Source organism: Oryza brachyantha, chromosome 1, assembly GCF_000231095.2.
Source record: "Oryza brachyantha chromosome 1, ObraRS2, whole genome shotgun sequence".
In the NCBI taxonomy this organism is placed as follows: domain Eukaryota; kingdom Viridiplantae; phylum Streptophyta; class Magnoliopsida; order Poales; family Poaceae; genus Oryza; species Oryza brachyantha.
This window is the reverse complement of record NC_023163.2, coordinates 13556402-13580792: the sequence shown is the minus strand read 5'-3', so window position 1 is coordinate 13580792 and position 24391 is coordinate 13556402. Positions and strand designations below refer to the sequence as shown.

General features: G+C 38.1%; 2 protein-coding genes across 2 annotated transcripts; both read left to right on the top strand.

Annotated features, from left to right (window-relative positions):
• The first annotated feature begins 469 nt into the window (after positions 1-469).
• On the top strand, positions 470-10211 carry LOC102702621 (nicotinamide adenine dinucleotide transporter 2, mitochondrial-like). The gene is made up of 9 exons (XM_006645875.3): positions 470-773; positions 890-988; positions 2172-2278; positions 3586-3634; positions 5711-5823; positions 8372-8466; positions 8576-8664; positions 8760-8854; positions 9346-10211. The coding sequence occupies exons 1-9, from the start codon at positions 692-694 to the stop codon at positions 9565-9567; spliced, it is 951 nt and encodes a 316-aa protein (XP_006645938.1). The 5' UTR covers positions 470-691; the 3' UTR covers positions 9568-10211.
• Positions 10212-14788: 4577 nt separating this feature from the next.
• On the top strand, positions 14789-22540 carry LOC102702341 (probable protein phosphatase 2C 3). Its single transcript, XM_006645874.2, has 8 exons — positions 14789-15192; positions 15618-15789; positions 15880-16033; positions 16543-16606; positions 16738-16845; positions 16973-17098; positions 17248-17480; positions 21985-22540. Exons 1-8 carry the CDS (start codon positions 14821-14823, stop codon positions 22202-22204), a joined length of 1449 nt encoding a protein of 482 aa, XP_006645937.2. The 5' UTR covers positions 14789-14820; the 3' UTR covers positions 22205-22540.
• The last annotated feature ends 1851 nt before the right edge of the window (positions 22541-24391 follow it).

Genomic DNA, 24391 nt, shown 5'->3' with positions numbered 1-24391 from the left:
ACGATGCTATCCAAACAATTTTAATGCATCTTTTTCTCTCACATGATCTAGCTGATATACATAGTAGTTGAAGTTTAGAGCTCGGAGTTAGAGTTTAGAACTCAAACAAATGAGTCCTAATTAATATTCTCATCCATTATTTACGTGATTAAATCTCTCAAACCAATCAAACAAGTTATGGATGTGCTGAGACCGTCCAGGCCAGCCGACTAGCAACTAGCAAGCGTTCCAGTGTGACGCGTGTTTGCTGAGACAGCAGCACAGCCCCGCACTGCAGGAAGACCACATCGATCGAACGCGTCACGTCTCCCCCCACCGCGCCGCAACCGCGCCTCCCACCACCCGATCAATCATCGCGCCTCCCCCTCCCCTCCCCCTCCGACTCCGGCTCCCCCGCCGCGCCCCCCTCCCCCGTCGATCGATCCCCTCCGCGTCGCCAACCAAGCCAGAGGGTGTGCGGGGGCGCACGGGCGGCGCCGCGCTAACCGCACCCCCCCCCCCCAACCCCGATCCGGTGGGGACGTTTCCGCCGCGGGGGACGGAGAGCGGAGCCTGCAAGCCCGCTCCCTCTCTAGCTGCCGCCCCCATCCCCATTTCCAGTGGGGGAGACGTACGAACTACGACCTCTCGTGCCTGGTCTGCTGTGGCTTCCTAGCTCCCTGCGGGGCTGCGCCGGGTCCCCCTCGCCGCGATGTCGGAGGGCAGGGTCGGTAGCGGCGCGCGATGGAAGGCCCGGGAGGCGGCCTGCAACGCCATCGCGGGCGGTTCGGCTGGTAATTCTGCTCTCCCAGCGTGTGGCTCGGGCGGTTCAGTCCCGCTATGGTGGCGTGGGGTTTTGATCCTTTTGCTTGCTCTTTGTTTGGTGGGGGGGTGGGGGGTGTTGGCGCAGGTGTGATCTCCGCAACGGTGCTGTGCCCGCTGGACGTGATCAAGACGCGGCTGCAGGTGTACGGCCTCCCTTCCAACCTCTCTAGCACGGCGCCACCTGGTAACTATCTCTCGTCTGACGCATGGTTCCTCTGCTCCTTTTGGCTACTTTGCACTCTATTCATTTTGTCCCCATGAGATCTGTGAGTTAGCTTATTTTGATCTGCTGACTGCTGTAAGATCAATTTGTCGTGTTGCGATCGGTCGCAGATCTAGCAAACGATACTAGAGGTGTCGGAATAAACTAGATAGAGCTTTAGTCCGCTTCGCCTTGATCTTTGGTATAAAATTTATGGGGCTTAGTGGGGGCTCCCATAGACCTAACGGGGTGCTAGATCTGCCCCTGGTTGCGATATTAAAGAATATCATGAGAACATATAGGTATGCATTATACCAGGAATCTGCTAGACAATGGTTGTATATCTGTATTGTATATCTACAAATTACTAGACATCATAGCATTGCAAAGGTTGGCGCTTCATGTGGTCAAAAATAGGTAATATAATACAGTTTTTTTATGGTTCAATACTTATAAATTGGGCATATAAAGCCTGCTCAATCGTAATTAGTTTTCAAATATGCTTCTATATTATGCAGGATTTCGCTTTTGGTCACTGTCAAAATCATGATATTAATTTTTATAAATCATGATATTAATTTTTATAAGTTGTGAGATAAATCTTATTCCCTGCATGTGCGGTGTGTATTCTAGTTGCCGCTGCTCTTGAAATCTCCTGAAGTCTAACCAATGAAGCATTTCATATAAGACTGTTTCGACACTGCATTACTCCATTCATTTCTCAATATCTGTCCATTATCTCTGGAGTATATGCTTCAAATTATTTGTTCATTCCAGAGATTAAGAGTTCAAGACATACTTATTGCAAAATTTTTACTCTTTGCCCCTACTTAAATGCACATTGTTAATTTGAATATGAGCTGTTTGTCCTGTGCAAATGTGTCTCTTCAACCAAACAACTATTAGTACTGTACAACCTTGCAGAATTCTATAGACATCTTAGTTTAACAGGCAGAATGATGTAATGTTGATCTCTTTCTGTTTGTTGATCAATATAGTTTCATGATAGGTGAACGTGGGCTACTCAAAAAGCACTGGTGTATTGAGCATGCATTCCTAATTTTTAATCCCACTTGAACATTCTTATTTGATTCTTTTTGATAAATTCATCTTGTATCCATTCCCTTTATCTTGTTTTCTGACTTATGTTTCTCTTCCGTATTAGGTAGGGTTATAATTTCAGGTTTTCAGCACATATTTAAAAATGAAGGCCTGCCTGGGTTGTATCGTGGCCTTTCACCAACAATAGTAGCACTATTTCCAACATGGGCTGTAAGTAATCATTAACACAATCAATTCATAAACAGTAGCATTGTTTCCAACTTGGGCTGTAAGTAATCATTAATGTTACAAAAGCAGTTAGTACTCTTATAAAATTGTTTTATATTTGTAAGATGATATGTGGGTACATTTCTCTAACCAATGAGTTATGAAAATACATGATGCTGATCCTTTATGTGATTGCACTGAGTTTAATATATGTTCCATGCAATGACTAATAACATATGTAAAGCTCTAGGAAGCGTATTTGCAGTTTGAACACTTTAATGCATTTCGCCTATTAGCCAGGGCCCCTCGTATGATTGCAATTCCATTGAAAACGAATTTCAGTCTTTAATATACTTCCTCTGTCCCAAAATACAATGCATATCCAAAATCCCTTATATTTTGGGATGGGGGTAGTATGATCTAGATATATTAGAGACATTTATATTGATTCTTGAGGAGAGGGTTGTTTGGATTTGGTTGCACAAGTAAAATTGTTTTAGTGATTTTTGTGTAATTTGTTATGAGGATTAAATTTTGGCACCTGGCACTCGATTGTTTAAACAGAAACAGGAGTTCATTGTTTTCTGTTGGCGCTTAACAGTATCATGTTTGATGTGTACAGAAATCTGGCCAATGTAATGCTCTCCTTTTCATAATAAGAATCAATGATTCCGATAATAAATATACCGCCAAGAATATGTTCAGAATTTGACATACATGAGGTTCTACATATATACTTCCTCTGTTTCATATTGTAAGACTTTTTAGCTATACCTAGATTCATCTATTGATCAATGTATATTGTTTGTACATATGCCTAGATTCGTTAGCATCCATATGAATCTAGGCGATGCTAGAAAGCTTTACATTGTGAAATGGAGGTAGTTTGTGTTATATGGTCCAGTCTATATCCCCTATTAATTATGCTTGCGATTGCAGGAAAAGCATTGCTTTAGGATGTGATGTTTGTTTGGTGTGCTTGATTATGATCTTGTACACATGCATGCCCATCTATTCCAACTGCATACACTGCTATAATAATGAAACGCTAATTATCTGCACTGAAGCTGTGGGCGATTTACTTGTTTTATTTCCTGATAGTGATGACTGATCATTTGCTTTGATTTTAGTTAATTGATATCTTTCTTTTTTGCGATTCACTTTTTTTGTTTGAAAGCATGTAACACATGAAACATATTAACAATGAGAACACTCATGGTATTTATGTGACTCTCTTCCTTCTTGTCATCTCTTCCTTTGATATATAATTTTTTGAATTACACCTTAGACAATGTTTTTCCTTTCTGCAGGTTACATTTTCAGTTTATAATCACTTGAAGGGTCTTCTTCATTCTCAAGGTTAAACACAACTGTGCTTTATCATTGTTGGTGTAGAATTGTCAGTTTCTGTGCTTATGTCTAAAATATTGAAGAAATGTGGTCAGAAGGATAAAATCCATATTTTAGGAGAACATTGTGTTTGAGTTAGATTCTATTGTGTTTTCCATCTTCTTGTTGTTCTCAGTTTACTCGATCATTTCAAGGAATGGTTTTGACAATTTTGATATGCCGCTATATAAAATATTTGTATTCCTATTTTCGAGCACTAAATCATGTTTAGTATGATAACTTGGTGAACTATAAAAGTATTTGCCTGAAGATCTACTGTTTGCATTGTACGCCTAACTTCCCTGTTTCAGGATGTCATTTAAACTTTTAAAGCACTTCAACTAGAGACTAACATTATGTTCTTTAAAAGTACATTTGCATATTATATCTATATGTGATGAGAGTATAGCTGATATTTGATATTTGACTAACTGAATACTGGAGGGGTGGATGCACTAAAGTTCAACATTTTGTTACCTATTTAACCACCATATGCTGATAGGTGCCCTTTTAGTTAAGTTGATTTTATGTTAGCTGGTTTTGGCCACAGAATGTTGACGCCAAGGCTTTTTTCTTGAGAGTGTATTTGCTTTTAACAATCTTCTTTTTTTCACATATCAATTCAATGACTTTCTTTTAGAATCGTATAATATCAATATTTTACCATACATCGTAAATATTGTTGACAGAACATATTTGGCAGCACAAAGCTGCAGATATATCACAATATTCCCAAGTCTTGGCTGATCCAAACCTGTTATGGATTGTTCTTCTCTCAGATGTTGTAGTTAGTTCCGTTCGTAGATTCAACATACCCAGAGAAGAGGAGGAACTGTATGCACAGTGCAGATGTCCTTTGATCACACTAGAAGAAACCGAGAGACTTAAGTTGAATTGATTTGTCAGCCTAGGAAATTGAGTCAAGTGGGTTCTATTGGATCTCTGAGGCATATTTTTGTGGTGCATGCATAATTACATATGATCTGATAGTTTTTTTTCCTATATTCTCTTCATCCTGTAGTACAATTTATTTTTATGAAAACATATATTTTTACAATCAAATCCATTTTGCAACGAATATAGTTACTGCAGTATTTGCAGTCTATATACCCTGTTTTATTTGTAGTTTTTTCATTATTCCAGTCTATATATTTTCTTCATTTCCATCTGTGAAGATGTAGTAAAACCGAGAATAAAATCTTATTTTGACATTTATTTAAGCTACGAAAGGAGTTTTTTTTTTTTGCTAGTTTGTTACTTTAGAAAGAGTTTATGTGGCAGTTAGTTTATGTACAATTAAGGATTGTTATATCTGAGTAGGATAAGAGACAAGACTATGAGCAAATTAAGATCGTGATCCTACGTTTTAAAATTTTGCAGGAAACTTAACAGGGTTAAGACTTAAAGAGTGTTCACGAGGGTCAATTTTTGTTTCATGAAACTGGATTTGTAGAATCATGGAACTGACAAACTCCATTGAGATTTCATGCACATAAGCAAATGAAGAGTTATGCCTCATCTCTATACCTTTATCATGGAAACATGCGCTTGCACATAGTCCTAAATGCTACCAATAGCGTTGACTCATTAAAGATTATAAGTTGCAGGTAGTGCATGGAAACTAAGGTTCTAGCCTACAGAAGTGGGCAACTAGTAGTCTTAATTATTTAGTTTATTATCCTATTATAAAACTGCTCCCAATGACTCTTATGTGTTAACATTATTTTCCTATAACTGGCACAAATATATACAGGCAAACCACTTAGCATGGTTAAAAAGGCTGTCTCTTTCTGTCAGTAGCCAGCACCCGTTTCTCTTCACTAATTCTTATCTTTTATCTACAACTGCAGATGTAATTTTGTTTTGATTTATGATTGTAACTATGTTTTTGATTCATGGACGATTGTTTATATTAAATAGAAAACATACAGCTTAATTTGCATCAACTGTTGTCACCATGCTTTGTCCTAATTTTGTTAGTGTAAATAATAGAATCATGATACAAACTCTGGCACATAATCCTAACCATTCATGTTCATTATGCAGATGATAATGCTGGAGAATTGTCTGTCCAATCAAATATTCTAGCTGCTTCATGTGCTGGGATTGCAACAGCTATTGCAACTAATCCATTGTGGGTTGTGAAGACTAGGCTGCAAGTACGCTATATCATAGTAATTTATGTTTGTTTTCCCTAGTGGTAATAGGTAATAGTATTTCTTTTCAAAATAATTTCCTGGAGTTTCCTCCTTACTCTTTTGTGTATGTGTTGCCCTCGGGGGGGGGGGGGGGGGGGGGCTCCGTGACCTTTCTTGATATAAGAGACGATAATGGATAATGGATGAATATATGTTCAAGTATTATGAAAATAGTAAAGAGGACGATGATTTGATATTGTTGCTTATTAATTTTTAGAATCTAATAAATTATATATGATGTAGCACGATTACATAAACTTTAAATACAATAGTTGCTAAATGGGTTATGACATGCCGTGTTTGCATGTTGAGCTTATATAGCACACTTGCAATATTTAAATACAATAGTTGCTAGTGGATGATGACATGGCATGTTCGCATGTTGATTTTATGTTGATGCTTGCATATGCTTTAAATACAATAGTTGCTAGTGGATGATGACATGGCATGTTAGCATGTTGATTTTATGTTGATGCTTGCATATGCTTTAAATATAATAGTTACTAGTGGGTGATGACATGGCATGTGTGCATGTTAAGCTTTATAGCTAGTGGGTAAGAACTGTATAGAAAGTATAGATATCTATGCATGGATAACTCCATAATGATGACATTCTCCTTATAGATTTGTGAGCAACATTGCTTCTTGTAGTGATTCTCTGCATGAGGAGCGATGTAAAATTTATGGATTCTTTTCCCCCCAGAGGGGTTTGATTGAAAGCTTTCATGAGCTCTGGTTGTAGTGTGAATTGTGATTGTGGAATATAAACACTTTTTATACTCCCTCCGTCCCCAAAAGTCTTCTTTTTAGGCCCAGTCTCAATGCATGTTTCGTGGGGTGTCATGCACATTAAATAGGGGTGCCATATTAGCAAAATTGCCAACTTGCCAGGGTCATTAAATGAGTGAGTTTCATGAGATGAGAGAGGAGTTTCATCCCCATGAAACTTATCTGGCTCAATTACCTAGTTTACATTCTTGGTAACTATACCATTAAACTATACATTATGACTAACCTTAGGCCAACTCACATATACCTATGCAAAACTATAAAGACTAGAATGTCCTTCACTTTTTCAAAACCCAATGCATTTATCTCCTACTTTACCAAACTCCCATGCAATAATAGCTAAAAAATGAAGTCCTTTTGGGACAAACATGAGGAGCTAAAAATGAAATCTTTTTGGGATAGAGGTAGTAGTCACTTGCTTCATGATTGAATATGAGGTGAACTGTATTCAATACATTCTATCAACATTTTTGTAGGGGCATATATTGATTTGTAGTTTTATCTTAGGTAATTGTCGATTCTGATACATGAATGCATGAGAACTAGCAAAGTGGAGGCAACCATGGTTATAGAAAACAGCACTATCAGTCAGTCATTAACCTAATCTTGGCCAAAGATCGGAGAAACTGGGTTTTCTTAAAGGGGTTTGGTTTTCCCTTTTATTTCCCTGAATTTTCAACTGTGGATTTGGGACATGTAGCAGCTAATAGATGCATACTTTATCAAAGATTGCATTTGATGTGGTATCACAGGAAAAATAGTTCCAAGGAATGAGGTGGTTACAGGACAGTAACTGTCAATTTGGGAGGCTACATCAAGCATAGTAGTAGATGCTTTTTAAGTTTGCATCGCTCACTGAACTGGTTTAGAAACCATTTTTTTAGACGAGTGCCTTCTTGGGGTATTCAATTATATTCCTTTGTTCTTAGGTCATGAACAGGCTACCAGCCTTTCTTCTCTTGCCTTGTATAGAACATGTCATGCTTGATTGATGGATGCACTAACTTCACTTTTCTTGCCAAATAGTGGCATACAAGAAATTAATCTCTGCAACTGTGTCATTGTTATGGAAATGACTTGTGGGACATGTTAATGATTTTTATTATATCAAACAGTGGCAATAAACCTAACTATAGCCATGAAAATCATATTTCATGTGATTGTGAAAATTCTGTAATGGGCCATGTACAGTCAGAAACTCTCCTTAGGCTGAAGAATCACACCTCATTCCTTGGTCAATCCAGTGGCGAAACAGTAAGCAAAGACAACTTATTCACAAGAAGAAAACAGGGTTGGCTCATCTATAATCTATTAGTTACATTGGGTCCATTAAAAAATTAGTACAAAGAACCATCTGTTTGAAACATATTTTCTGTCTAGAGATCATTCGCCAAATGTCTATTAAAATTTTGGCGGGTTACTTCAATCCTGTTATCAATAATTCAAAGTAATTAATACAACTCTGGTAATGCTGCCTACCAAAATCTATAGAGATATGTGTGAATTGCAAGAATGTTTATTCATTGCTGATGATTGAAAACTATTTGACATAGTATATATTGACCTAATCATGACAGTCTGGTATGACTATTTGTATTTTGAGTTTTGCATACTTTGGGGCATATAGTCTTATTTGTTGCAGTTCTCACATTCACATGTATTAATGTGTTATGTTGGATGATGTTTAATGTTATTCTTGTACTTCATTTTCATCTTGTAGACACAAGGGATGAGGCCTGGAGTGGTACCTTACGCAAGCATTTGGTCTGCTTTACGACGGATTACAGCAGAAGAAGGTATCCGTGGATTATATAGGTAGGTTTCACTTTAACCGTATTGAACATTGACCTGGTTGGTTCATTTTTTTTTCTTTTTTTCAGTAAAATATCTGTTATCAATTTGATTCTTTTTTATGTGATGATAGTGGTCTTCTTCCTTCTCTAGCTGGGGTTACTCATGTGGCCATCCAGCTCCCTGTCTATGAGAAGGTGAAGCTATACTTTGCTAAAAGAGGTAAAAAGGATCTTCTTTACTATAGCAAAGTTTGAGTAAGGACTTGAGGCTGCATGACTTAAAAGATTTATTGAAGAATTGCATGTGTTTTTCAGACAACACAACAGTCGATAAGCTCAGTCCAGGAAAACTAGCTATTTGTTCATCAGGATCTAAAGTAACAGCCTCAATAATAACATACCCCCATGAGGTATCTTTGTTGGTCCTCTAAATATTTCTTATTTCACAATATCTTTTCGTTGAGTACTAAATTGTTCTGTTAAATATATGCTTCTCCTGCTATGAAATACCTGAATAAACACGTCGTTCTCTTCTCAAGCTGGCACTCCATATCTTTCAATTTTGCTTAGATCTTTTTTGTTTCTCCATTTTGGATAAGTGAATCAAAGAGGTGGGCTATTTCAAAAAGTAGGACAGCCAAGCTTTAGTAAAGGGTGTTGGTTAAAATGAGAAATCTATTCTAAAGCGAATAGACAAGCAGAGAGAAATAAAGGCTAGATAGATAAGATCTAACCTCCTTCAGACAGTACTTAGCAAAATAAGGATGGATTAAACTAATGAAGAAAGAATCCTTTTTTGGATTGTTTTGACCACTCTTTATAGCATCGGATAGTTAGGAACATGAAAAAAAGTACCTTCTGTTTTTTTGTTTCAATTTTAGTAATTGGCTTATATTGGTAGGTGGTACGATCTAAGTTGCAAGAACAAGGTCGTGGCCGTCATGGTGCTGTGCACTACACTGGTGTACTGGACTGTATCAAGCAAGTGTACCAGAAGGAGGGAATTCCTGGCTTCTACAGAGGTTGTGCTACAAATTTGCTAAGAACGACCCCAAATGCTGTCATTACCTTCACGAGTTATGAGATGATTAATAGGTTCATGCACCAGTTGCTCCCCCACTAAGCAAAAGCTTAAAACCAGAGCTTGTAATGCTGACTGAGTATCTTCCGACATAGCTGCGGGTGTAATGGTTGGTGATCATGGTTGCATTGCCATTTGCCCATGACTGAAGAGAAGGCGGCTGTTAAGCACAGATTTTGGTGAAAGAGATCGGCATACGCAGAAATTTATGTTTTGGTATGATTAAAATCTTTCCCTTGTTTCATGTGTTCTAAATTGTTGATAGGAGCCCATTTTTGTCTCCTAGTATGCTGACCTGCTAATTGGCCCCGCCCCATTTGTTTTGAATTAAAGCTTTCTAATACTGACCTGGCTGTTATTGCTGACCAATGAACATGTATTGTCATATGAGCCTAAGTTGTCCCAAGTCCCAATACACAAGGCCGTAGCCATCGGGATATGAAATATGTTTTTGTACATCTGTGCTCTCCGTTTTCCTCCAGTATGTAATCTCACTTCTTGGGGCAACATACTAGGAATAAATGATTAAGGTGTCATTGGTCATGCAAACCGAATACATTATTGTTTGTATATAGCTATTTGATCATTAGAATGAAAGATACTGTGCTGTATTTTATTTCCTGTGCCAATCACATTGGTTGGAAGGCAAAGATGGCTTGGGGCTGACTGCAGACATATCTGTCAGTGTCACTTCTCCATTTTGAGGAAAAGTTGTTGGGTTCAATTGACAGAATACAATTATTGTTTATAGCCTAAGCAAAATCACATAGACGCAAGACACTTGGAGCAAGTTTAGTGTAAGAAATACGCCACACCACTACAACTCTAATACACTTTCCTTAGTCCCTGCTACACTTGCCCCAAGATTCTATAGTAATTTTCTTTTGTTTCTCCAATTTGTATCTTCTTTTTTTCTCTCGCTCTCATGGAGTTTGGGCAGACGACGTCTCTGGCATGATGGTGGTTTTCCTTCTCTTCACCTCATCATTTGAGCATACATGACAACTCGGGTCTAGGGCGTTTCATAACTTAATATACTCTTATAGAAAATGTGAACTGTTGGGGTCATCGAAATCGTGAGTACAAAAGTAGTGAAAAGACCTCTAGGGCATTCCCACTAAAATGGATATCATTAGCTTTTTTAAAAGATAATGACTAGAGATCCGACCTCTATATCCAGAGGAAGGATATAAGTAGCTAACCATTTATAAAATATTATAAATTATTTTTAAGATGTATCATACTTTTTACTAAAATTTAGTACTTACCTTGTACCTGAATATGCGTCTTCTCTTCTTTGTAATTTGAAAAAAATACATTGTCTTCTTTGAAACTCTCACTATACATCATGTTAGTTGATTTCGATACAAGCATATTCATGACCTTTGGGTAGAATTAATTAAATATTTTTTAGTTAATTAATTATTGACTTAACAATAAAAATTTGTTTAATTCCTTTTTAGTTCGATTTATGCTCAGGAGAAAACTCGGGATGTTACGGTTGACCTTAACTCGCTTGCACAAAGAGATAAACCAATCATTTCTGGACATATATCACAACCTGACCCATTTACACAAACACATACGGACACCATAGATTTTCAAACTAATTTCTATTAGATAAATTATTTGCAAAGCCAATTGTTCATAACAAAATATTAATCATGACTATGATATTGAAATACCACTTAATGTAATGTTTCAAGTTGATTAGTATCACAAAGATCCTTCAGATCATTGGCTATTTAGAATAATAGTTAATCTAGAAGATTACTCTCTTTCCCTTGGTGACTTTTTACTAGAAATTTTCTAACATAGGGTTTTTACTGAGGCAACAAGTGCAATACGACTGGAGTCTATGATGTACTCTTTTTTGCCATCCTATTTTTTCCAACTAGGTTTCTGGAGGGAGATTTTAACAAGACATATGTATAGCGCAATATTCACTAGAGGTGAAACCAAGTCAGATAGCACTGTTGTCATATCATAACCCACATTTTATTATCGGCATCGGGTTGAATATGGATATTATTAAATACGAACACAAACACGGATAATGCCAGGCACAAATACAGAATAGATAAGTACTAAGACGGATACAAGCGATATCGGTTATGAATACTTATTCGGATATTCAAAGCAACAGCTATATATATACTACATTTATGATATGTATTCAACTATTCCATATATATACCAAATACAGATATGTCATGAAAGTAACAGCTAGCAACAGCAAGCTAGTAGGGTAGCACAATTGATTCGCTACATTGCATCATTTAGTGCATATTTATATTACATATCACCATAACAATTCTCACAAACAAAAGATCCAAGAGAAAATTCAGATTAATACTATGTTTGTCAAAATTCAAAATGGAAACATCCATTCAAATATTATATGTCTGAAAGATAGTAGTTTAACTAATATCTGCATCCAAGTCTATATTGGCACAGACTTTATCATCTAGTTGCATGTCCATCTCATCAATAATTCTTGCTATCTTGTCTTTAAATTAAGATGAAATTAAAATTCACAAATAAACAAAAAGGAAGATTATATATAAATAATACAATAAAATTGTAAAAATACTTACCATTCCTAGATAATCTTATCCAATCCTTGGTGCAAACTAGAGCTCGATAATCCCAAGATCTAGAGAACAACAAAAAGGCCCAACAACATGACCACCGACACTAGGAGCCGACTCTAAAGCAATGATGGAGACTTGAACAACCATTACATCACGAGCAAGTGTCGATAGGATAGAAGAAGTCATCTGGTTGCTCTTCGCTCATGGCAATATGTCAAATTTCTCCTATTGGATCAACCTAACAAATTGGTTTCTCTTTCATATAGACTTCTAATTCATTTATATTCCGTTCTTTTGTCCCAACTGCATCATCATATAAGAAGTCCTGAATGTCATCAAGACCCAAATCACTTTTACCATGTGATCGAGATTTTCCACTAGTCCTTACCGCACTAGTATAATTCGAAGTTTTAGTTGCAATACAACTCCTGTTAGCCTAGGAAAACTTGTTAACTACATCCAAGACACGGTTAAGTTCACTAGACTTCTCATGCTTTGTATAGATCTTGTTTAGAAAATATTTCACTAACTTTTGTACTTTCCCCGTTCTATTGCTACCGCGGGTCTTATGCAATCGATCGGATCATATAGATATCTCTTCAACACAACATAGGTCATCGAAAGGATCTCGGACGACTCACCAAAGCACGAAAGCTAGTTAGAAAATGAATTCCTATTGGAAGAGTGCCTAACCGCATGGATAAGCTCACATTAACCCATCAATTTTGGATCCAATTCGGGATTTTTCTTGGGAAGTTTCGGTATATCTTGGATCAAGTAAGCAAGCCATACCAAAAGCTAGATTTGACATGTCCCAATATTTTTCATATTTGGTTTGCATAGAAACGACCATAGAAAAAATGCAGGCATCATCGCTTGCATACCATTCTCGAAGTGCTAACTTAATCTCAGAAAACTTCCACCAAAACAAGTTTGCTATTGGATATAGAGAACTAGAAAATAACAAAGTGGCATCATTGAATTTCTCCGAACACTTGCATAGTGATTCAACCATATCCCATTCATAACACTTGGAACACGCCTTTCATAGCTTCCAGCATCTAATGACAAAAGTGTTCCTATAGTAAATTGTTTGTTTCAACATGTCATATGGAGTTCCACCTTGTAGGCACATCAAATGGAAGCCTAGATTTGTTATCCAAGTCGCATTCTACTGCACATTTCTGAAATTTCTCCCATTGCAATGTAGATTTTTTTTCAAATACCAATAGTGGCTCTAATATTCTGAACTATATATGCAATTATTTTCAACCCATCTTGAGCAACAAGATTTAATATGTGACATAAACATCTCACGCGAAAAAAAAGACTATCACATATAAATGAAGGGACTATTGGTATTTGATAGTCTTGCTCTCTTGAACCCGATCTCATATATGTCAAAAATACCTATATTCAGCCCAATATCCATGTAAAATCTCGGGTACCTAGAATTTTGACCCAAATTTGTCCCAAATTAAAATAGGTGGGCAGGCGGTCGGGAAATACCCGTCCCGTTTTCATCCCTAGTATTCACCCAAGAGGTACTATTAGGAAACCACCATCTGTGGCCCCTACTATTTATTTCCCGCTAAAGATAAAGATGGGCTGCACCAATATACACATACTTATCCTAATAATGACTATTCCTATTATGGGTATATAAATCGAGAGAGAGGATGACTCTTCCTATTATGGGTATATAAATCGAGAGAGAGGTTGATGTGTCCAAGAGAAAAGAAATAAAAATAATTGCTCTCCATACATCTGCGTTTATTCTTCACCTATTGTTGTGTGTAGGTATGTAAGATAACAGCGTCCACGTTGGCTCGGTGCCAATGGGCCATTGGTTTTTAACATATTCAATCAATTTGGCTAACTATAGGTTACAACCGCAATTTAGTTAAGTACATAATTTAGTTTGTTATTTCAATTTCGAAGAACTTAGCCCTTGTTATGAACAAGGATAGTCTAACCAAAAGATTTAAAAATTTAACACATTTCTTGAAACCTATTATTTTCTATAATAAATACATTAGAACTAGATAAAGTGTGAGAAAATTACATGTGATTCGATAAATAAAGGATGCTTTAGTTTTTTGTTCTCGGATAAGTAAAAATAAAATTATTATAGGACGAAGAAGTATTATCGAAAACTAACAATATTATGATACTAAAAAAACTCAATGCCAATAACACACCAAACCATGGTTCTATGTTTCATGGAGTAGCTAGGTGACAGTGACAATCGAGTTTATATTATAGCCAAGGCGTGACACCATTTCAATGAACACATCATCCAAGGATGTGAGCACGCAGATCCAATCGAGGTACTAACGAGTGGAGGGTGATGTAAACAGCTAAAAACAGAAAAAAGAACACAGAAAAAGCCAAGAGAGAAAAAAAGCGAGAAGAAAACAATAAAATGAATTATAGAAGGGCAAGAAACAAACGAGGAAAATCAAAAAAAAAAGGAGAGATGAAAACAGCAACGGGGCTGGACTCCGCTACCGCTAGCAGAAAAAAGCCGCAATAAAAACGGGACAAAACCGCGTCTCGTTTGGGCCATCTCTTCCTCCTCCCTCCCCCTCCCCCTCCCCCACCTTTCCGCGTGCCTGTCCGCTCCCCCCCCCTCCGGCCCCGCCCCCGCCTCGCCTCAGCCTCCCTCGCCTCGATCCGATCGTGGGGAGGAGCGGGGGCAATGTCGTCGCCGTCGCCGTCGCCGCCGCCTTCGTCCGACGCGGCGGCGGCGCACCAGCAGCACCGCCGCCCCCGGCACCAGGCCGCCGCCGGCGGGAGCGGCCTCGTGCCGCTCGCCGCGCTCATCAAGGAGGAGGCCCGCGCGGAGCGGCCGCTGGGCAGCGGGAGCAGGATCTGCGCGCGCGGGGAGGAGGACGCCGCCGCCGAGGGCCGGGGCGGGTGGCGGAGGCCGCTGCTGCGGTACGGGTGCGCGGCGCAGTCGAAGAAGGGGGAGGACTTCTTCCTCCTCAGGACGGACTGCACGCGGCCCTCCACCTCTGCCTCGTCCTCCTCGGCGGCGTCGTCGCCTCCACCCACCTTCGCCGTGTTCGCCGTGAGTTCGTGTCCTCCACTCTCCTGGTCGCGAGTGTGCGTGGGTGTCAGGGCGGTGCGATTTTGGTATTTTGGGAGCGCCTGCTCCGATTCACCCATTTCGTGGCTTGCGTCTGATCTCTTGAGTGAGTTGCTGGGAATTGGCAGCTAGTGAGGTTGGATTTGCTGGTTTTACCAACTGCCTGCAGCATGTGAAGCTTGGATTTGGCTCCAGGCCTCCAGTCTATGGGGTGTGTGTGGTTGCTGAATTGCTATGCTCTGCTATGTATGTTTCATAGTTCAGATCTTGGTATCCTAGTTCTTAATATATAACTTTATCGTGCTAGTTGGAGCTTGGAAATTGCAATTGCGCATGCAACCATTGTATGGAAATGCTTAAGAGTTGTGAGAGAGGGGACTGGACTGATTGGATGTTTCTGTCTATAGGTTCTTGATGGGCATAATGGTAACGCCGCCGCAATATACACAAGGGACAATCTGCTCAATCATGTCCTGAGTGCGATGCCAAGGGGGCTCTCCAGGGATGAGTGGTTGCATGCGTTGCCCCGTGCGCTTGTCGCGGGATTTGTAAAGACTGACAAGGAATTCCAAAGCAAAGGCACGATGCCATCATTGGTGTCTGGTATTTATCACTTTGCTTAAATTATGGCAAATACTGAGGCAATTTCCCTTTATGACCATGTATCAGGACAAACTTCAGGCACAACTGCCACGTTTGTGATCATCGATGGATGGACTATCACTGTTGCGTCAGTTGGTGATTCTCGGTGTATTTTGGATGCTCAGGGTGGCGCTGTTTCTTTGCTTACTGTGGATCATAGACTAGAAGAAAATGTGGAGGAGTGAGTATCAATTGTTTATCATTAATATGGTATTTTATTTAGAGGCTCTGCAAGTCAGCATGCATTGCACATTGTTTGCTTCTTTGCAGTTTCATATTTCATCTAATTAATTATTCATATTGTTTCTATTCAATTTCTAGTTTAGAATGTTTATATGTTTCCGTGCAACTGTTACTTCTCCCTTTGTTAAAAAAAATGATGTCCTGCTTGCTGCTTCCATTTGGGCACATTAAACGGACTATTCTACCACTATTACTGGAGTCATACTTGCTACTAAAATAACTCCTCAAAAAACAATTAAATTGTATTGCGTGAACATATGTCCTTGCACTCTTGAGTTCCATTTAGACTCAATAGTCTAAAGCAACTCCAAGTAATACTGTTGTTTTATATTTTCTATTAAGTACCTTTGTCCCTGAGCAATGGCATGGGTATTTTTTGTTGACTGATGAATAGAAAAATAACTGGTATGTTTGCTTTAACCAAACTTCTGTATAAAATAATTGTAGGAGGGAACGTGTCACTGCGAGTGGAGGTGAAGTTGGAAGGCTTAGCGTTGTTGGTGGGGCAGAGGTGCGTCTCATTGTTGATATGGTTGCACACACAGCTTGTTATGCTGTATAAAATAACTCTACTAGATACAGGTGCTTAGTTTTGGAAGGATTATAAAATAGCACTAACAATGTGTATCACACTGTTATCAGATTGGTCCACTGAGATGCTGGCCAGGAGGTTTATGTCTATCAAGATCTATTGGAGATATTGATGTTGGAGAATTTATAGTTCCTGTTCCCTATGTAAAGCAAGTGAAGGTAAAACTTTGATTTTGCAAATAGATGCCTAGAATTCTTCCTAGATTTCCCTTTGGCAATAATATATTTTGGATGATATTAAGATTACTAACTGCATTCTTTGTTAATTTATTTTTACTTTACATAGTTGTCAAATGCTGGAGGGAGGCTTATTATTGCATCGGATGGCATTTGGGATGCCTTGTCGTCAGAGGCAGCTGCTAAGTGTTGCAGAGGTTTGCCTGCTGAGCTTGCTGCTAAGCAAGTTGTTAAGGTAGGAGTAGGAAACTGTCTAGTGCTTTGTACATTCTTAGCAATTCTTATGTAACACCCGTTGGTGTGCCTCAAATGGATACCATATTACTATCATTGCATCATCAGACATGCTTCTTTATGAATCACTTGTTTTCCCTAATCATTTAGGAGGCGCTCAGGACAAGAGGGCTAAAAGATGATACAACCTGCATCGTTGTTGACATAATCCCACCTGATCAAACAATACGGCATCCATCTCCACCAAAAAAGATAAACAAGTTGAAGTCTTTAATCTTTAGAAAAAAGGCAAAAGACCAAACTAATAAACTGACTAAGCAGCTGTCAGCAGTGGGTATGGTAGAAGAGTTATTTGAAGAAGGTTCAGCAATGCTATCAGAGAGGTCAGTTGTAGCTCTTCCTAAAAGTATTTATGAACTTTCTAAGTGTTTCACTGCTAGTTCCCTACTCTTAGGGTTTAAGAAGCTGGATTCATTGTCATTCATCCAATTATATGCATATGCATCATTGATTTAGTTCCTTGACCAGCTAACCATGCATCATTAGTTTAGTTTCTTGACCAGCTAACAGCAATGCTAGTCCAATAGTTCTGTTTGAATTATAGTACATCACCCCTGCAGATTTCAAACTAGTTACATTGTATCGCCAGTACCAGATCTCTTGCTTGACCAAGACAATTAACAGCCCAGGTTGATTGGGTCCACAAACTTGGCTGTGGTTTGCTGGTTCAAGATTGATAAAATCATGCGTAAAAAGAGTGGTGCTATTTGAGTCATTATTTTTGGACATGGGCTGCGAACCCAATTAATTTGGGTCAATATCTAGGTCGATGAAGTATAAAGCTATTTATCATAGTACAACACATATATTAAAGAAGATAGAAGAAGCTTATTAGGGTCTTTTTGCATTTAAGAACACACAGACACATAGAGGGTTGATGGATAGAGTGCAACACTGCAACTACACTGCTGCAGCGTACATGAATGGAGTGTGGGTTGCTGTCCGACATCCTTGTTTCTCATGTTCTCTTATCGGATTTGTTATCATCTCTCAAGCTAGCAAGTCGTGATGATGGTGAGCAGTGAGTCGGTGACTTTGCCGATCATGAATCTACCAAGCAGTGGTGGCAAGGGGATGGAGACATCGAGTAATGGAAGTGCTAGGTGACAATTGTAGCTAGTTAGTAGTTCAGGCTCACTTGCATCTTGTCCTTATTCTCTTTCAGTGACCAGGGACTGGTGCCTAGTTTTGCCGGTTTTGAGCCAAGACTTCCAGCAAGGAAGTCTCACTGAACTAGTGGGCATTGTGCATGGCTAGTTTTGTGCTAAACTGGCATTGTTATTGGAGCAGTTGGATGAAGTTGAAAACATAAGGTCCATGGACAAGTATACATTCTACAACCCATTTAACCAACTAGCAGGCAATGGTTTGTTCCTTAGGAGGTTAACATATGCAATAAGTTTGTTTTCTTTGCCAAACCAACAACAACTTGTTTTTTTAATTCTTTGAATAGTTGATTGAACTGGTAAACCTGTGGTTTTACTGGGGAACCACTAAAGTGACTTTGTTCACTGGTTGACTTCTGGTTCAGTTCTTTAAGCTATGCCAAGGATCCCAATCCTGACAGTGACAACTTTGGTTGAAACCATACTTGATCGATTTGTTTTCTTGCAAGTCACATACCATTGGCAGTGCCATCATTAATTCAATTTAAAAAACTTGACCTGTGGGGGGTAATTCAATTTGACCAAGCAAAAGCTCATACCCGGTGATTTCATAGTAGAAAAGGAATAAATTAGTGATCAGAGCCCCTCCCCCCTATGAAAGCACTGAAAACAAGATCCATTGTACTTTATCCTTATTGGTCACTGACAAAGTACCATTTAGGACCCTTTCTTTTTCAAATGTTTGTTAGATCATGGTTTGAACGCCTTGTTTAAGTTTGTGCATTGTCTTGGCTCATTTGGCCACTTTTTTGTTTCAGCTAAATCCATTTCATTCCTTACCAGGTCTTATTTTTTGTTCAATTGAGTTGCTAACAAAACACAATAGTCCCTAAGGCTGCTCGCCTTTGATTTTCTGGTCCATTGTAGTCCTATTTTTGGAGTGCAGCAGTGCACACTTGTTGCATACTCACCTGATTGTATTATACTTGGTGGCCCAAGATTGGTGCAATATTCTTCCAGCAAGCACAATACTTGAGCAATATGCTCCTATGTGGTGACACACTGGTTGTCAGATGGATGAGTCACATGCGCATGATGATATACCCTCAAATCTCATGACTGAATATGCAAAAATCATATATATCATTATCATGATCTCAATTCATATTCTAGTGATCTTCTTATGATTGGGCCTTGGCATTAGTACCGTTCTTGTTTTTAATATTAGCTCTGGGATAGTTAGTAATTATTACCTTGGTAAGCAATGGTCAAGTAATGTGCAAATACAAGCAAATTGAGCTGATCTTGTGGATGGCCATTGCATGCTTCATATTTATCTAGAAGATGGGGATGGTTGAAAATGGACTGCATAGGTGAATAACATTTTTAGTTTAGGGGAATAGGCCAATTTGGTCCTTCAGGTTTCATTCTAGGGCTTGTTTGGTCCTTGCAATATCATTTTGTCCAAACCAGTCATTTAATTTGACCTTTTGGGTCAATGTGTCCCTTGGGCCTGCCTAAGATAATGGGCAAGACAACTCAGCAAAGGTCAAATCTTGGTGGCAGGCACTATGGCAAAAAGATTATTTTACCTCTATGTCTAAAGCTAGAAAATACATCATCTTGATAAAATTACCCAGACAATTGTTTTGTAGCCAGTCAATCGCATAACCGTTCATGCTAGAAAAACAATGATAAAAAAGGGGTCAGCTGATTTTTATTCTCAAATAGGGATATATTTATAAAATAGTCTTTTTACTATTGAGATTGCCACCAAAGGTGAACATACCCTGAGTTGTCTTGCTAATGTGGCATATTAGGTGGGACCTTGGACCATGTTGGCTCAAAAAGAAATACTTGAAAAACTCCCTTCATTTTTTTTATTTGATACCGTTGACTTTTGAATCTAAGTTTGACCATTTGTCTTATTCAAATTGTTTGTGCAAATATGAAAAATTATAAGTCACACTTAAAAGTGTTTTTAGTAATAATTCAAATCACAACAAAATAATTAATAATTATGTAAATTGTTTGAAGAAGACGTATGGTTAAACATACACCAAAAGTCAACAGCATCAAATAAAAAAAGGTGGAGGGAGTAAATCTTTTAAAAGAATGGTAGGATGCAGAAAAGAGAAATAAAATCAAATTAAGTGTTTGAAATAATGATAAGAAGATATTGTAATATCAAATCGAAAGAACTGTTAGAAATAGAATGGTAGGAAGAACTGTTTAAAATAATGATAAGAATGATATTGTAATATCATTTTGCACATGGTATTAAGATATATAATCCTAAAATGCCTGCTATACATCTTATTTTGTTACAGCTGAGACGAATACCCTCTTGATGCATCCTTTATTGAAAGGATCACAAGTAGCATTGTGCAAGCCTTGTGTAAGACAAACCCAATGTTTTGGGAGTGGTTAAACATGTTATGCTAGAAAGATTGTAAATGCTTTAGCATTTAAGCTTGCTCATTTTCCTTGGCAATGCTGTTCCTCTTAGTTGATTTTCCTAATCTGGGCATATCTAACTTGAACAAGCTGTTATGACCTTGTTTGCTTACTTCCTTTTTTATAGATCAGCTTAAACTTAGCCTATGATGTTAGCAAAAGTTCATGTACAGCTGATTTGCTACCCTACTTGTTGGCTACTCCCTCCCCATAATATAACTGATTGTGCCTTTTTGTGCAAAAAAAGAAAAGTAATAGTACAAGTAGTAAAATGAGGAAAGTATCTTATATTGCGGAGCACGGAAGTTGATAAGTGGGGAGTTAAGGATTGTCTTGGGGTAATAAAATCAAATATATTGTGGGACAAATTTGAATAGCAAAATATCTTATATTATGGGATGGATGAAGTTTTTTTTACTATTAGTTTGGTACTACCTCTGTTTCATAATGTAAGATGTTTGATTTTTTTGGTTGTAACTTTTGATCATTCGTCTTATTAAAAAATTTAGTACAAATATAAAAAATGATAAGTCATGCTTAAAGTTCTTTTGATAATAAAGTAAGTCACAAGCAAAATAAACGATATTTTCATAATTTGTTAAATAAGACAAATGGTCAAATATTGCTAGCAAAAAAGTCAAACATCTTACATTATGAAACGGAGGGTAAACGGAGGGAGTAATATATATTGGGCTACACATAAAAATAATGCAACCATATGGCTTTTGTAATGTGATTTACAAATTCTCTTCAGCACGGTTTGTTTTCAAAGCCCCACTATGGTGCTCCCTAGTGATAGTAGAAAGGAATCTAAATCATTGATCTAATCTTATCGAAGGGTTTAGATCTATTTCTACTACCAGCAGACTTGGCGGTAATAAAACATAGAGAGGGTATAATTGTCTACAAAAAATATAGGCACAACGGGGTAAAATGGTACATTTCCTGCGCACGAAGGATGTGTCAAGTATGTACTATACAGCAATGTTATCTCATATCTGGATAAAAACCTCTTATGAAGAATAGATAAAATCCTAAATTCAACATTACCCCAAATCACTGAGTAAAATATTGATATAACCTTATGAACTGATAGTATATATTACCGACAGAGAGCACCATAGTGTTTCTCTTGTTTGCAATGTTTTTGTATTTCTAATATTGGTTCACTATGTTTGCTTGTATAGATCTTATGCTTATAATGTCTTTCGATGGGACACCCGGTTTAAAATAGTTTCTGATTTTATATACTTTGACTACGCAGGTTGGGCAGTGACTCAAGTGGTCGGAGAACATCATCAAGCTTGTTTACATGTGCCATCTGCCAGGTAGACCTGGAACCAAGTGAAGGGATATCAGTTCATGCTGGTTCGATCTTCTCTTCCAGCTCGAAGCCATGGGAAGGACCTTTCCTTTGTTCCGATTGCCGTGACAAGAAGGACGCCATGGAAGGTAAACGACCAAGTGGCGTCAAGGTTCTATGATATCAATTACAATCAACCACCATTGTAGCTCCCGCAAACACTCACCTTGTTTTTCATTGTGAGCGCTCGTGTTACAGTTTTTTCTTCTCGATTTTAGGCGATTCGGATAATTTTAGGCTGCATTTTAATTTATTATGTGAGGAACTAGCCGTCATGTTGTAAGTAGTATTGGGGAAAGGAAAATGTGAAGCGAGTGAATAGAGTATGTCTCCATTTTTCTGTTGTAGGGTGCTTGGACTAACTGCAGCTTGCCTCTCGCGAGTTGAGTATGATAGTTCGATTATTCTTTATTTGTAACTTATCGGTGCCTTTATTGCCAATGGAAAATCTATTCTTCCGTTCTTTTCTGTGGTTTTTGTTTTAATAAACAAAACATCCTCAGTGAAGGATGTCAGTGATCCTGATTAATTTTTTCATGACGAAAATTGTGGAGACATTATTACCAGTTTATCACTAGCACAACAGTTTTCAGTAGCCAATCAACTAATCAAATGTCGTTGATGTGGTGAAAGTCGCCTGTGAAATGTCGATCCTCTCTTCGTTAGGTAATGGCTATTGATGGCCTGAAGTTCGGTACGTAGCAGGGGCATCGACACACTATGGTAATAATCTCATTCGAACTACCGTTCCAATTTCCAAAATGTCTAATACGAGCACCTTTTGGCAGCAAACATAAAGTTTAGGATGGCCACCAATGGCCCAAGATAGAGCTGGGATATCCGTAGTCCTTAAACAGACTATAATTGAGGCTCATTCCCTCCGTCTCATTCTTAGGTTTTGCAATATCGCGATAATTACCATGGTTATCGTGATAATCGGTCATATTGTCAGCACGTGATGACGGTAAACCGTGGTTTGGAAAAATAGTGAAGGTTTAACAAGAAATTTGGAACAAAAATCCAAAAGGAAATCATGAAGATATATATATTGCAATAATCCTGACATACATCGCAATAATCATGACATCATGTGGTTTTCGCACAAAACCACGATTATTTATACTGCAAAACAACTGAGATTATCATTTTCGCCAAAACCACAATGATAATCGTTACAAACCATGCTATTATCACTCCCTACCACGGTATTTCCAACAAAAATTTCAAATTTAAATTTATACGGTATTTCTGTGATTATCGCCGATAATCGTGCTACCCTAGATGAGTGGTTTTAGCCACCTCCACGGTAAATGGAACCCTGCTCATTCTTGCTGGCACATTTGCCATGGTAAAACTTCATTCATCCCAAAATAAAATAACCTAGTACTGAACTATGGGGCCTATACAGTGCTAGATTTGTTTATTTTAGGACAAGAGAATGGAGACTTGTGTGAGACTGGTTGTTAAATAGAAAGTTCTTGTATAGATCTTTGCTATACCTTTTGAATCATAGCTATTATCACGCACGTGATATTAAAACTTTATCTCGTAAAATATGAGAGTAAATAGCACTTTCGTGCATATTCTCACTTGCATTAGGGTAAATTTCACTTTGTACTTATATTTTCATATAATTGAAAAATTATAATAAATATGCCTTTAAGATTTTTTAAAAATTTAGACCACAACATGTGTCACAAAGTTTTAACAAAATTTGCAATCCCCTATCCTACAAAAATGATTTTGGGGATGAATCTGGACATAGTGCTAGTCCAGATATATTTCTAGAAATTGATTTTTTTTAATGAGAGCAAGAAGTTTTATGGGTTTAGTGATGTATCCTAGTGCTAACTAAAACTTATTTAAACACAACCTGATAAAAAGTAAAGTATGTGCTAAGCCAAAAGTAAATTGAAACTAGGTGCACTTTGCCCCCATATAGAGTGCAATTTATTCTTAACTCAATGTAATATTGCAATCGTGATGATGGTGAAGAGGAACATAATCTACATTTAAATATAAAGATAATTAAGGTAAGCGGCTGTCTAAGTAAATCAGATACGTAACTCCTCCCAAATCTTGCAATTTATAGACCATTCGATCTCTTTACGATTCATGCATCCCCTTTAACTGTAAAGTACTCTCCTCATTCTTCACTCTCTTTCACTTACTCAGCCACATCTAGAGATGGCAAGGGGACCCGATCACCGATTCTTCGTCGTGAATTCACCCATTAAAAAACGAGACGGTTGATATCTATTATCCATGGGAAATCAAATGGTTCGAAACTCATCCCTGTCGGCAGGGG